Below are 16,110 nucleotides of genomic sequence, written 5' to 3' on the forward strand. Positions count from 1 at the left end.
TTGCTTCAGCATGCTGCATGTGCCTTGCATATCTGTAGGGTAGAAATTTGAATAATGTAAGTTTTTTTAATCAGTTTTGCATGAAACAAGGAAATGGAATTTTTTTGATAAAGGTCCATTTGCTAATACTTTGTTGGATACAAGATTTGTTCTGTCAAATTTCCATACAAAATGAATTTTAATGTATGCAAGAATATGAACTTTCTTCTAATGCCAAATATCCTTTTTTTAATTCCTTATTCATCAAATTCTTCAGTTATCGATTTTGTTAAATTTATTTTTCCATATCGATTAATAAAAAAATCGATGTGATAAAAGTAAAGAATACCTTAAATTATTAAATTATAAACTGGAATTTTTATTTACAATTTAATTTTCTAACCTTACTGAGTTTTAACATGCTATAGCAGCTGAAACAGGAGCAACCTAACTTTAAAATGGAAATATTAAACTTTAGATTGGCACTGATATTAGGGAAACTCTGTATGCCTTTAAGAAAAGTATTTTGCAAAGACAGCATAGCAGTTTACAAAGATAAGTTGCCATGCTTTTGGACTTGATTTGAATTTCAAAACGACTGTATTTGATAGGGAGCACTTAAAAATTTTATCTCCTCAAAGTCCTTTTGAGAAGTTGGTGATTGGGAAAAGAGATGTGAGATTCTTGGGTTCCATATCACAAGGTGTTGTCAACCAAAATTTGGATGGAGCTTGGACAGATAATCATTGTTTACTTTGTCATAATGAATAATCCAGTTCTATTCTTTATGCAGAGAGAGCTATATAACATTCTCTTGAAATGCATAGAGAATATCTCTAAAATTGATGTTATTTAAGACAGAAATTAGCACAATTAAAAAAAAATGAACATGCTTGAAATTTCATCAGTTTTGGAAAGAATTCTCTGGAGAAAATTTTGTTTTGTACCAGGGCAATTTGAAATAGTATAAAAATATGCTCTAAATAAGATATCATGTAAATGAATTATTATTTGTAATATATGAAGTTTTAAAATAACTTGTAGCAAATGCTTATCTTATGCCATTTTAAAATTACTTTCCTTAATTCAATGGCTGTTTTTTTAAATTAGCTAGCTATGCAGTAATATTGTTAGCGAGTAAGAAAAGTAAAGAAAACACTATGGAAATTAAAAACTATTGAAATGTTTTCCAAATGATATTTATCCTTTTTTCCCTTCTAAAAAGAGAGTGGAGGAAAGTGGTTTTTTTTTTTTTTTTTTTTTTTTTTTTTTTTTAAGGGAATTATGAGAAACAGTTTTTAATGTTAAATATTGGAAACTAAGTACACTTGAATTAATTAAAAAGCCTCACTTTATGGTGTGAGTTATACAGTGTAATAAAAAATAGAGGAATGATAACCTTAATTTGCCAAATAAGATAATTGCAAAAGGGGGAGAAATAAGGAACAAATCTCTATATTAAGTTAGGTTTTTGCAGAGGATATTTATTATTGATTAAATATGCAGTATGATAAGCTTTATTGATGTGTCTTTAATCAGGATTATAATCTTGCATATTTTTATATTTCAGCAAGTTTTTATAATCTTAAACTTTATATGTTTAAATTTTATATACATAAATAAATAATTATAGATGGACCTTTATCATACTATCAGTACTTTCGATGTTGTTAACTTTGTTGTTTACATAAATTTAGGGAAAATGCATTTGCTTGCATAATTTTGGAGGAAAATGCCTTAAATGAAATTGCATGTTTTCATAATGATAATTAACTTCTGGATCTTGCTGTTTTTCTCTCTCCATCCCACTAGAAAGTGTAGGAAACTGTAGTGGAAATAGAGGTTTTTAGTTTAGGTTTCATTAATTATTTTCATATTTATAGTTTGATTTTGTCTAGTTTGTATATAAGTGAATTTTATGCATCTTGATTAAGTATTAGCCCCCCTTTCAGTGATTTGTATGAGTGAAAAGTATAGCACAGAATTTTTAGTTGAATTTTTTAAAAAATGTTAGTGATTTGGGATATTGTTACTTGGTAAAGGAAAACAAAGTTAAGGGTATCGTGTAATGAAGTATTTTGATTGCATTATGGGAGTTAAACAAAATTCATTAATAGAAATTTTTAAAAAAATGAAGAAGTGGAAAATTTTATTTCCAAACAATAATACAATACCTGTGGTTCCTTAGTAAAAGAAATGAAGAATGAATATCGGTAAATTATTATGAATTGCGAAAATAAATGCATGTAATATATTTATTAATAAACAATTAGACTATTTATTAATAGAGGTTTTAATGGTGTTTTTCTGGAACTTTTTTTGCTGTTAAAAAAAGCTAATGGCAACAAAAATTACAATTTGTAAAGAAATAACCCCTTCTTGTTTGGTGGTGCATGTCACACATTTTTCTTTTTTGTGCTCTTAAGGTTGACATAACATTTCATGCGACAAAGTGAAAAATTGCATTCTTGACCATGAATTCGTTGCTGCTTACATGTCTTGCTATCTTCATGATTATTTATTTATTTATTTTTTCTGAATATTACTAAGAGTTGGTGCTACTAGTCGTATTTCACATTTTTTTCAATAAGATCACCCATCTTGAATGGAAAACATAATCATTTTCTATTTTCTGTAATTTTCACAGTAACATTGTAAAACAATTTTCCAAAGCAATTTTTGTGTATTTTTAATAATTATTTTTATGCAGACATATCTTAAACACCTCAAGCAATAGATCTGATAATATCAGAAAGTACTTTTTTAATTTGAAATTTGAGTGCATTTTGGAGAAAACTAGAGATCAGGGAATGGGATATCACATGTGTGAGCTACCAGTATGTCAAGCAAAAAAACTGCACACTGACAAAAATATTTTGCATTTGCAAATTCAGGATCGAACGTGCATTAAGTTTCAGTGGAAAAAACAAATGCTTTTTTGGATTGAAAATTCGAAAAAAATCTGACGAAGAAGGGGCTGATGTATTGTTTCTTAATCTTTGGTGAAAAACATTTGTTGGCGTTATTATATTATTTCAAAGACCATTTTGATTTCATTTCAGTTCACATAAACATATTCCTTTGTAATTTCTTTGGTTTTTAAATTGTAAAAATTTTTGAAAAGAAATCATTAAGTCACTATAGATTACATGATTAATTCCATGAAAAGTGGGAAATATAAGAGCAAAAAATAATGTTTAGTGTTTAAGAAAAACGTGGCAAGTAATCATTAATTTTTAAATGGTGTTGTAAATTAAAAGTAAATAAAATAAATTGTTGAAATTTTAAGGGAGACAACAAGAAAGGGAAATAACAATAACATTTAATGCAGTTAATATTTTCAAAATGTATAAATGTAGTATGATTATCTGTTTATTTTCTTTGTTACATGAATTGTGTAGTCCTCCTAATAGGGATGGCTAAATAAATCATTATAACAACATTACTGACCTTAACTATGACTGTCATTTAGATTATTTGCTGCATTCACTAGCCACAGTTAGATGTTCATGATAGTAAATGATAAAAATTTCCACTTCTTCTGTTTAAGCATTTAGAATACTTTTTGTCGGTTGTGACCTCCCTCCCCCAATTTCAGTACAGAATATTTTGTGAATGCACAGTAATTATCTGCTCGTTAGCACAGTTATTATTATTTTTTAAATTTTCTAAATCATGCCTGCAGTTATTAATATATAAAATTTAATTATTGCTATTTTTATACAAATATTTTTTGCATATTAATTTTTTTCTTCTTTTCAATTGTATAGCATGTAAAATATAGGATTAATTAAATATAAATACAAAATACATATTTACTTCCTACTAATGAAGGAAGAGATTCTAAAATATATTTGAAATATCTCAGTAATTTAGACTCCTGTTTAATGCATTTGCTTGAATAAATACTAGTGAAAAACTGAAAATTATTATTTAAAGCAATTAAATATGCATGACATTTTGTAATGGAATCATTGGATGATCTCCTAGATAACAAATGAATTACATTTTATATATTTTAAAAGCAATCTACATGAAAAGTGTAAAAATAATACCAAAATATGCCATAATTACTACATACATTATTGCAGAGAAAACCACTCTTTCTCGTCTATGAATTTAATGTAAAAAAGTGCAATAAGGCTGATACACTAGGATGAGCCATCACAGGCTTGCATTTATAAATCATATTATTTATTTACTGCTTATAAACAGCATCATATTTTTTGTTTAGTATCACTATTCTCAGAATCTGCAAAAAATCATTCAAATGATTAATTTCTTACGGTGATAAGTATTTAATTAATTAGAGATAACTATCTGCTTAAGAGAAGATCAACTTTTCATTTGCAGTATTTGTAAACTTAATATTATAATGAAAGCTCGGTCTCTTGTTTCTTGGATAGATAGCTTCATCTGTGGATGGCTAATAAATCATGCAAGCCTTGAAAATAATCGAGATAATTGCTTTTTTGGTCATTTGAGAGTTTGATATACTAAATAAATAGCTGTAATGTAACGAATGAAAACAAGCTTGATATCTCATATTTTAGCTGTAGTACTATGATATGTGGTCTTATAGATGAAACATTCCATGTTGATCATCTGCAATTCAACTATAAGATCAAATTATTTGAACTTTTTAATTTATAGATAATATTTTGTTTTATCTTTAATCATGACAAAATTCTCCCAAGTTTGCTGTCTGTTAATTAGACTTCATTTCAAATATCTCTATTAATACTCATAATTTTAAAGGGAATAGTTTTTAATATTTATACCTTTCTAAGAATATGCTGTAACTGCATTTCTTTATTATATTTTAGCAACTGGAGAATGTTGAGAATAAGGAAACACTTATTCAGGATTACACAGAAAAACTGAAAAATAAGATAAATCCTAGGAACTTACGTCGTTATGTTGAATCTTACATGAAGTAAGTAAATTTAATGATTTATTGTTAATTAACTGCTATAATATAACTTTGATATTATTCTTCATTCCCGGTTATCAATATTTAGATTTTCTTTGAATACTAATAATATGCTGATTTTAAAATATATTTAACTGTAATTATCAGTGTAGTTGCCTATATAATGTAATGTAATTATACTACTCATCATCCAAAATGCACTGTGAAAAATGTAAGATATCAGAGCCATATTTACTGGTCAAGTAGTAAAACGTGATAGGATGAATTAAGGGAAATTACTGCCATGTTCATTTGCAGAACATTAAAGAAACTAGTCTTCTCTATAATCCTCTATGAGTGGCAGAAACTGCTGTGACATGCCTCGGCAAAAGAGGCTTTGGTTTGTGAATGCAAAGCCTGCAGTCATGAGTGATGTTTGCTAAACAATTTGCCAGTCTTTGATCAGATGTGCTAGATAGACAACATAGTGGTACTGCTTTTGCTCCCAGGATAGACGACATTGTGGGAGTACAAGCAGGCCAAGGGAGCAGCTCAGCTTGGTAGGCATTGAAGAATTGTTGAATATTGTACATTATATATAGCGGTTCTATTGAAACTTGGCTGCTGGCAGACTGAGATTAAGAGATGACACTAGGCACCAGAACTTCAGAGATATTAGCAGTGGCTGTTGAGTGTGCCAGTAATGCTAATGTGGTAGGTGCAGGAATAAAATTCAATGCATTTACCTCAGAAAAAGCCTCATAATTCTGTTGATTTTCTAAATGCAAGTAATTTTATTTTAGGGTTAATTTTATGTATTTACAAAATTATGCACCTAGGCAAATTTTCTGTCATGCAGTAGCTACTTTTGCTGCAAACGCAATTGCACTTCATATCCCAAGTAAGCATCCAAAAACTTTAGGTGGCAGATTGATACCAGAGTACATAATGCAAGACTCATGATGTCTGTTACCATGGTTCCAAACTTGATATCACCATCATGGTACTATAAGCAGAATCAAAATTTGTCTAAGATTGGTTTACCCATCTTGTACCCATCAGTTCCATATTTGAGTTTTTCACTAAACTGATTGTGCAACTTTTCGTCTCTTTCATTCGTTCTGCTAACACTGTTGTAAGTTCAGGTTAGAATTCTAATATATTCCTCTTTTATGCCTCTCAGAGTGGAATTGCGACCCTATGTTCTATGGTAATTATTGCTCATCTGGATGAGTACTATCATCCCTCTTAATTTTTAAAAACAATTTAGAATCACCCTTGTAGTCTTTATTTTATCTGTTCTTCCCACTAAGATTTATGATGTGAAACATTTTATTAGAATATAAAATGCATAAAAAGATAGATACACACGCAATATATGGTAAAAGCAGTGGTGTCAAACTATCAGCTTGTGGGCCACATGCAGCTTATGAAGCAATTTTATGCAATCCGCCAGTACATTTCAATTATATGTATTTATTTTAATACAGTGATTATAGATTTTCATACAGCAAAAATTCATTGGGGATTGGATTGCAATAAAATGTTTTTTAAGAAGATAGAAAAGCGCTTGCAGACATTTCAACAGTCATGACATACCAGTTATAGCACTGGAACACAGCCAAAAAAGTTTATTTTAACAGTAAGCATATAAATAAATGCATATTTAACAAGCTCTTAGCGACTGCAAAAGAAGCTAATAGAAAAAAAGGACATTAACCAGTGCATCTCAGGAAATGACAATTTAAAATATAAACAAGATTAGAAACATGGATTGTGCTTATATGTGGGATTGCTAGTGAATGAAAATGAAATAGAATGATAGATTTACGATGTCCGCTGCATGAAAAAAATGTAGAATTTATATGCATGCATGTTAAATTGCATGATTAGAATATGGTGGGACAATCTATAAATTTGATTACCAACTGGTAAAATTTTCATATTCTGGTGCGCCCTTTTTTCCCTTCTTAATGAGTTGGTACTTTTACTTTCCTTGAGTCCGTCACTAATTGGTTGAAAATGAACAAGTCTAAGAAAAGGATGCAACTGACCAATGAGCATCTCAAATGTTTCACCAATTATTCATTAATAACCAGCTTTATCACTAGTAATTTTTCTTAATAAATAAAGAAAAGAGAACAGATTGTATGTTAGGTAGTGTTCTGAAGTTTTGTTCCACTAGGAAGTTTACTGTGCAAATTTGGTAAGCTTTCGTAATTTGTTTATTTTAAAAGTAAGTTGCTTAGTTATTGGTAATTCAAAATATAATAATTATTGAAAATAAATATCAAACATTTGATTTATGAAATGTAACCAACAGAAATTTGTTGCAGATAGAAAATAAGATAATAAAAATAATAATAAAATTGAATTTTTCTCGTGCATTACTGTGTGTTTATATATGTTTTGATAAATACTGAGTAAATGCGATTTGAAATTTTGTTACAAAAAATCTGGCCCTCCAGCTGCTTTTAGGTAATACATATGGCCCACATGCGAATTTTAAACCCGTGGTAAAAGTATGCTATTATGATATGATTAGTGTCTTTTTTTACTTCTAATATGATTATGTAGTAAAAGTACTATATGATAAGTATCTCTTTCTACTTCTTATATGATTATATAAAATTCTTTAATATATTAATAGTAATAGAAAAAATACAATATGAGAAAAAGGGAAACAAATAATCCCATCTGAATATGAGAAATAGTAATTGTTATGTATAACATTATGTGCTTTATGACAGTTGTGAAACAGATGAATAAAAATATGCATTTGGACATTTTGGTGCAGTTAAATTGCACTTGTAGTGTATTTGTTATGCAAAATATATATATTTTGCTTTGATTTATTTCATTCTACTTAATAATTTACACAATGAGACATGATTATGCAAATTATAATGAAGATTTCCGTTTATTTGTTACATTTTTGGGTATTTTCATGTTTGATTCAAAAATACAACTCCTATTTTCAGACTCATTCTGTTGTATTCTTTCTTTTCTTCTTCTGATCCCTCTTTTTTGGATGAAGCAATGTGCATGTGTGTGTCAAAAATAAAAGATGTGGTTATGAGAGATTTAGTTATTTAAATTTATGGGAATACTAAGTTCTTAGTTTAGTAATATCACAGTTGTCTATATGAAATGTACGATAATTCTAAATTAATTGTAGCCACATTTAAACTGCTAATTACTGATTTCTTACCTTTTCAGTCGTAAAGATGTTACAAGTGCCATAGAAAATAATCTTAAGTAAGTATAAAGAATATCAATATAGTTTTATATTTTCAGTTCTCAGATTTCCAGAATCCAAATACTGGACCAAGATCCAGAATTTTTGGAACTTCAGCAATTCTAGATTTCATACATTTCTGGTTTTAGATCATTCACTTTAGTAAAATCACATGCAAAAATTACAAAATTAAAAATATGAAATGATTGTTTTTGAAATAACAAAGTATTTATGTCTTTAAGGGACTCAAAATTTACAAAAAGAGCTCATTATTAACATTGTTTTAATTGCTTAAGCTGTTTTGTTTTTTATGTTAATACTTTCTTTTTATCATAAAAAGACCTAATTTCTTGTTCAGTTTCAAAGTTCTATTGTTCAAGGCTTGTAAGTGCTGTCTCAAAAATTCCCACTAAATAATTAGTTAATTTTCAAAACTTTTTTGTAACTTTATTCATTGTTAATGGTGATATTTTCTGGATATATTTAAAACCATACTACCGATTTTGCCATCTGCTATCACATTGAAATGAAAACTTCAAATATATCATCTTTCATTCAACATTGATTCACATACTCATTAACGGGAAAATCTCGTGATTCTTTTTTGTTTCAGTTATACTACTTGGAGGTCTTTTTTTGCTTTGCTCTATTTCCTAATGCGGTCACCACATTTTTCATCTTTGATCTTTTTTTTTTATAAGGGGGGGGGGATTAATTTTTGGGATTTGCCAAATGATGAACAAACAGCTATCCTAGTTCTTCAGGAAAAAGATATTCTGTTCTGCAGAAAAAATTGCATATAAATTGCCATTTCATGAAATAAAATGATTCGAAACCAAAATGATGATATTTTTTAGATTTAAAACTGTACTGCAGACTTTGCTATCCATTGACTAATTGATTATTGGGAAATTGTACAGACTTTGCTCCCATTGACCAATTCCTGATTGGGACATTACGATCATGATGGAAGACTTCAGTTACATATTTTACATTTAGCATTTCTTCACAGATTTCATTAATCGGAAAATTCTGCGTTTTACTTGTGGTGTTGTAAAACATTCAATTTGCAGCTGTCATCATAATCATGGAATATGGCAGCTAGCTATAAATTATGCCAAGCATATTTTAAAAATATCTGCAGATGCATCTTCTCATGGACTTGCAATGCTTCATGTAGCAAATTTTACATTAAAATAATTCCAGAATTCTCAAGTGGTCTTATAGCTGCATCAAATTTTAAAAGTTTACTTTATATCTGCATTTCATTATATGCAGTCTTTTGATATCTACTGGCTAAATGATAGGTGTATAGTTTTGAAGAAAGAGTAAAACGGTGATGTTATCTTTTATTAAAATTTTACTTTTAATAAAATAGCATTAATAATGACAGATTGAATAAAATAACAAGTTGGATCAAATCAGAAAGCTAAAGAAGAGTGGAATTCATAACACTAGTTGAGCACAGGCTCATTGAATACTAATTCTTTCAGTACTTACATATTAACACAACCACCCTAGTAGAAGTTACCAAACTTTCAGAATGTGTCAGACTTTGGCAGCCATGCACATAACTATTCCTCTGGCAATCATGCTCATAAGAATCCTTCAATTAAGCAACGTCACCATTTTCATATGCATTTTTTATTGTTGCATTCCAAGTTCCAAGGGTTTTTATAACCAAATCATGATATTTTTTGCCTTAAACTCAGTTTTAAATATGATCTTGAGGAATTTCCAGCAATGGAAAAAATTGTGGTAAAATTTCTGCAGAATTTTGCTTAAGGGAATGATGATAAAATGCATTTCCTACATAGCTGCTGTTGCTAAAGTTTACACAAAGCCAAGTTTCTGCATTTTTCTGATGTTCTCTGACTTTTTTTTTAAGTGAAAATAGATCACTGTGTACTTCGGGAGAAAATTCTGCAAAAAAATTGCAGAAAGATCTGAAGAAGATATAAGTGTTTTATTTTTTTAATAATTAAAATTTGTATCTTAAATTGCTAAAGTGTATTTTCTTTCCATATGTTAGTAATGTCTGCTGAGTTACAATCAATATCGATAGATTGGGAATCATTCTTAAAAAAAAAAAAAAAAAAAAAAAAAAAGTGCAAAAGCCACAGTTTTGCACTGTTGTGTTTTATTTATTTTTTATTTTTTTATTTTTATTTATTTATTTTCATCGCCAGTTTGCACAAAAGTGCCTGCGTTAATACATAAGTACCATTCTTCCTTGCTTCCTACAGCATCAAAACAAAACAGCATAAACCCATGTTTGTTTGGAGTATAGTTTATTGTTTACAGAGCTAGATAAGATAGGAGAATGTATCCCCACCACAATCACTCAAGGGGCAAAAATAAGGTTTGCTGGTCAACAGGTGTTTAAAGGCAAAACAGAATACAGGATTTTTTAATAATGTAGTAGATGTTTATTGGCAATCAACTAATCGGAAGAAAAGCAGTTTAATGGCCCACTTTTTTCCTTGCATATCAAATTCTCTATTTCTACATTGTGTGTGAAAATGAAAATTTAAAAAAAAAAAAAAAAAAAAGGCAATATCATTTGGATTATTTTTTTATGATTGTGCCATTTTCAGTTCAGTAAAATGGCATGTCAGTTAATCAACCAAATTTTACTTAACTTTCGGCATCAGTTTGTACATTTATAATAATTCAGAATATGAAACCATTAAGATATAAATTATTTGTTTCCTGAATTTAAATAAATTTTCAGGAATATGTGAAATTTTATTGAAAAATTTATTTTGTATAAATGCTTTATTGTAGCATATACTTTTTCAGATCAATGGATGTGCTCCTTATTAGTGGTGGGAGAGCTGCACATCTTCAGGCCGTCCAAAACCTTTATGGTCGTATGGATAAGCAGAAGACTTCATTCCTAAAACTTGACAGTGTAGGAGATGTTTTTGCACAAGCAGTAAGTATAGTGTTCTGCCATAAAAGATACAGATTTTTACATAAGATGAATTTTATGGTACTTCCTGATTATCCACAACTTACCAAAAAGCTGCAAAATGTATTGATGTGTCAATATGCATGTCTCTAAAAAGTATTTATGTGGCAGCCCGTATATATAAAGACATAAAGCAAGAAATTTTGAATCAACAATCCACTAAGACCAAAAAATGAAATTCACAATTAACAAATTAAAACAAACTGCAGCAAAGAATTCAAAAAATTAAAACCAAAACAATCCAAACAAGCAAAACTCCATTTTAAAAAATGAAAGAAAATTTAAAGAAAAGTAAACAAAAACAGAAGAGGAATTCAATCTTACTTCATCAGTGGGAGAGGAATATTGAAATCAATTGAATTCTCTCCTCTACAAAAAACTTTGCTTTTTTGTATCCAGAATTAGTCAGTGAACTCTTTTGATGTTTTTTAATTATAATATTTCACCCGAAAATTCTGGCCCTTCCCTAAAGCAAGGAAAAAACAAAATAGTTTCTAATTAGATTAATTAGAAAAACCTTAATAAAAGAATTCTGTTAAATAAAAAAAATAATTCTATTTTATTAAAATTGAAACTGAAAGTTACAAAACAAAATACATCAGTGAAGAATTTTAAATGAAAATGCTTATTTTTAAACGGAAAATCCAATGAATTAGTATATGAGTAAATTTGTAAGACAATGTAGAAAAAATCAATCAGAACACACAAGAAGTAATTAAGAATTTCGAGCACTCTCATTGGACATTAGTCTTAACTATGAGATGTGAAACAAAAGTGACTTCAGAATTTCTAATTAGAATAATTAAAAAAAACCTTTAAAAAATTCTGTTAAATAAAAAGATAATACTATTTTATTAAAATGAAAGCGAAAGTTACAAAATGAAATACTTCAGCAAAGAATTTTAAATAAAAATTCTTATTTTTAAACAGAAAATCCAATGAATAAGATGTGAGTGAATTTATAAGACAATGAATAAAAAACCGAATACAAGAAGTAAATAAGAATTTTGTGCACTCTCATTAGACATTAGTCTTAAATATGTGCTAAGCATCCCGTACCCCCCACGAGACAGCTTTTCACTCTTTAGACGGATTTACCTGTATGACTGCAGATTATGATAGCTGATATGAAAATTTCAGCATTTTAGCATGCAGTGGACTATGTACTGTAATTTTCACTGTCCTTCGTGAAATTAGCTTTCTTCATACATATAGCACAATGGAGGCTCGCTTATAGGTACTGTGTGCCATTTTTCTTTCTAATTTTTCAATTTTACAACAAATTGAAAAATTAGAAGGTATGACATCATGTACAAGGTTGTACATTATGTCGAGTTTGTGCAGTTTACTGATTTTAGTGAAAACACTGCTATGTAAATGGGCATAAAATAGGTAATTAGACATAGCTATGAATTAAATGAAGGAATTTGCGATAACTGTCTAGATGATGATGTTATCATAAATTTTGTTGTGTTTCTTACCAAATTCTAAGTGATTTTTCATGCATTTAATTTTTTTAAAATTAATCTCAGATTGTTAACTTGAAAAGCATTATTTAAAAATTTTCATACTTTCAAAAAGTATTAAAACTTTATTTTTTATTTTATTTATTTGCATATTGCAACTATTAGCAAATTTACTGATACTCCCAGTAAATTTATTGCAGTTTGACAAGCTAGTGAACTCACCTTAGATAACTATAATAATATGAAATTAATGTATCTATTTTTCGCATGATATAAATCTGAATGATTGGGGCGATAATTTTAGTGTCACCACTGTTTGATGATAGTAAAGTCTGGGCAATGAATTTTCTACAAATTTTCTGTGGTGGCTGTGTAGTCAACAAAATTTGAAGTTTGGACAAAAAACAAAAAGTAAAGTCAATTTTGTTAGTTGAAAAATATAGGAGATCCGTGCAGTTTGATGTATTGAACTTGTAGAAAGAAATGAAAAGATGCTTTATACATTTTGTTTAGGGAAAATTATCAATTGCAAACGTAATATATGTTGTTTTTTTTTCAGCCGGAAAAATTATCCCAAAGCTTACTTTTGTTTGTCAAAGGACTTGGATATTGTAAGTATACTATTATTCAATTTTGTTTAATATTAAGATACAAAAAATACATTATGAGATTTCGTTAGAAAGCACAGTCACTTTGTTGTGTTTTAATGTATTAAATTAGGATATACAGAGGGTAGAATGAATGAAGAAGAGTAGAGTCCTCTTCAGAATGATTTTAATAAAGAATTTTAAAAAAGCAAATATTTTGAAGTAAAAATTTCTCACAATAGCTTGTTATTTAAAATGAGAAATATCATCTGCTACTTTTAGATTTATTCTTCTTTCAAAATGTTGCATGTAAGCAAGTTGTGGATTGAAGGATATGTTTTTGCACTTCCTGAAAAAAAAAAAAAAATATTACTATTCCATGATTAAAAATGTTGTGAAATGCATAGTATTAAAAATTTCGTATTGTGATGTTTTCTTCAACAAATTCATCTTATATTTTCTGTTTATTCTTTGACTGATAAGACGGATGCATTGAACAAAGATGCTAGGTGGACAGAAACTTTAAATATATTTATCTATTAAGACTAGAAGTTCTTAATAGATATATATATTTATATGGTTACATAAAAAATGATACATGATTATTCCTGTCTGAAATCCAATTTATCTATAACAGAAATATTCTACGCACAAAATAATCTGTTTGTAAATGCAGCGTAAACACTAATTCACTTGTAAAAACTGTCTATGGAAAAGACTTTTGAATTCTGCATTTGCAGTCAACCCAATGTGAGAATACTGAATGTAAAACATATTGCCTACCAAAGAATGTAATTCAATCATTATCACTGGGAATATTTTGGAAATTATGCAATGAAATAGGAATATTGTCGAGAAAAACAGCTCAGCTTAAGGTCAAAATCTGATTTCTAAATTTCAATTAAAACCATAGGTGTACACCTGTTAATCTTTTAGTTGTGATAGGAAGGGATTTTGTTTTGTACATATTTCAAGAACTTGAAAAATAAGGTAATTAGTGACATATCTAGAGATCTTGGCCCTTGTTAAACCACTGGTTATTGATGAAAAAAGAAAATTCTGAGCTCTTAGTTATACTTCATGGTTTTCAATGCTATAAGCAGAGCTGGATTTACGTATAAGCTACCCAAGCTATACCTTAAGGCACCCCTATCTTGCCCCCAGAAATTAAAATATAGTATAAATAGTGTTAAAATAGATTTTAACAGCATTATAAAGGGCCCCCCCCCCATATCTCAAATAGCTTAGGGCCATATCAAGTCTAAATCTGTCTCTGGCTAAAAGAAAGAAAATAAAAAGGAAAAATGATGATTTTTATCAAGGCGAGATTAATTATTAAACAATATAAACATTCATTATAGGACTCCAAGGAGACAGCAAAATATTTTACTTGAAAAATTGGGAAATCAGAAATTACCTCTTTTTTTTTGGGGGGGGGAGGTTACTTTTAAATCAACAAAGTTTAAGAATAGTGAAAAATGGGGCCTCAGTTCTAGCCTGAAAAAAACCATCAGTTTGTCTTATTCAAGCTTTGCTTCTGCAGGATCAGTTTATACATGCATTACGTTTTCTCAGGGCAGAAAACATGAAACATCAATTATGTGAGATTCAGACCACAAATTTTTCAGTGCTAATTGGATGTGCTATTACTAATATGTCACAAGAGCAAGTATAGCTTAAATTATTTAAAAATTGCAAAACACATGAGTGCTACACCCTTAAGGGTAGTGATGCCTTCATGGAGAACATTGTATGCAGAACACAGTGGTATTTCCATTATACATGAGGAAAGCCACCATCAAAGCCAACTATGCAGCCAGCCATTTTCACCAGAGATCAAACCGAGACAAAACCCCAGTATTCAGTGGTTCCACTTGGCCAGTAGGGCTGCAAAAGCAGAGTAATGCAATAATTCTGTATATTGCCAGGCTTTGTATTAGCGGCAAAACAATAAATTCATGTAGAAAAGAAATATACCATATAAAATACAGGATTAAGAGAAAATTTTAAAATATAGAACTAGGAAAAGAAGCTCTAGATTGATGAAGATTGTATATAAAATTGCATTTTGCTACTGTCTAGCAGTTGAACAGCCTGTAGGTGAGCAAACGAAAAGAAATTACGTTAATATATTATGCTTAATTATAAATCCCTCCTTATGCATTTATATGGGAGCCTTATCAGACCCCCCCCCATGAAAAAATGGCAATCTCTAGCCATTTACAGGCATTGGCCAGTACAGTGATCCCTTTGCTATGTAGGCACCTAATAGGTTGCCACTATTGCCTTCTATGAAGGAATAGACAAATTACATCCATACTTACTCCGGGATTTAGACCTGGGCTCTTCGGTACAGCAGTCAGAGTAACTAACCACTTTTCTGTCTGGGAGGCATATCAGAAATTTTATAAACAAAATTCTTTAAAGAATTCTTTAAAGAATATGTATAAAAGATTACATGCTAATTTCTCCCCTCTCCTTTTAATTCCTTGCTGCTTTTTTTTTTTTTTTTTTTTTTTTTTTTTTGAGTTCTTTAAATTTTGGATAACTATGATAATGACTGATGATTCAGTCATTCATTGGTCTTGACTAAAGCTATAAAATGCTGGTAAATTACATATATTCAGTATTGATGAATGCTTAGGATGGCGACATAAGTTTTGTCCCCCCCCCCTCTTTTTTTGTGTGTGTTTTCTACCAAAGCTGAATTATCTCTGCTCTACTGATTCAGTGAGTGTTGCAATGTGAAGTAACATAGTTTGCCTTTTCTATGTACAACATAAATACAAGCTTGTCTATTTCTCTTAACAATCTTCTTTTCTTCGAGATTATCTCTTGAGTACTTCACAATAAAATAAGTAGCATTACTTATACACTTCTCTTGTTATATCAGAGCTTCTATATGATTATATTGAGCAAGAAATGAGTGTAGAATTTCTTACAATATTAGCAGT

The 16,110-nt window shown here is 29.3% G+C and overlaps 1 protein-coding gene across 2 annotated transcripts in view; it reads left to right on the plus strand.

Moving 5' to 3' along the window:
- Positions 1–16,110, plus strand: part of LOC118187136 (uncharacterized protein ZK1073.1) — a 224,436-nt gene that overhangs the window by 201,732 nt on the left and 6,594 nt on the right. The window contains exons 9-12 of one of the 2 annotated variants that reach the window (XM_085814518.1): positions 4,806–4,915; positions 8,111–8,149; positions 10,932–11,067; positions 13,129–13,180. In XM_085814518.1, coding sequence (XP_085670644.1) covers positions 4,806–4,915; positions 8,111–8,149; positions 10,932–11,067; positions 13,129–13,180 — 337 coding nt within the window. Of the gene's footprint in view, positions 1–4,803; positions 4,916–8,110; positions 8,150–10,931; positions 11,068–13,128; positions 13,181–16,110 lie in introns of both variants that reach the window. The other variant, XM_085814519.1, reaches the window with a different exon arrangement.

The sequence above is a fragment of the Stegodyphus dumicola genome, chromosome 4, assembly GCF_044657685.1.
Source record: "Stegodyphus dumicola isolate Sdum_Otavi_A_Nest chromosome 4, ASM4465768v1".
In the NCBI taxonomy this organism is placed as follows: Eukaryota; Metazoa; Arthropoda; class Arachnida; order Araneae; family Eresidae; genus Stegodyphus; species Stegodyphus dumicola.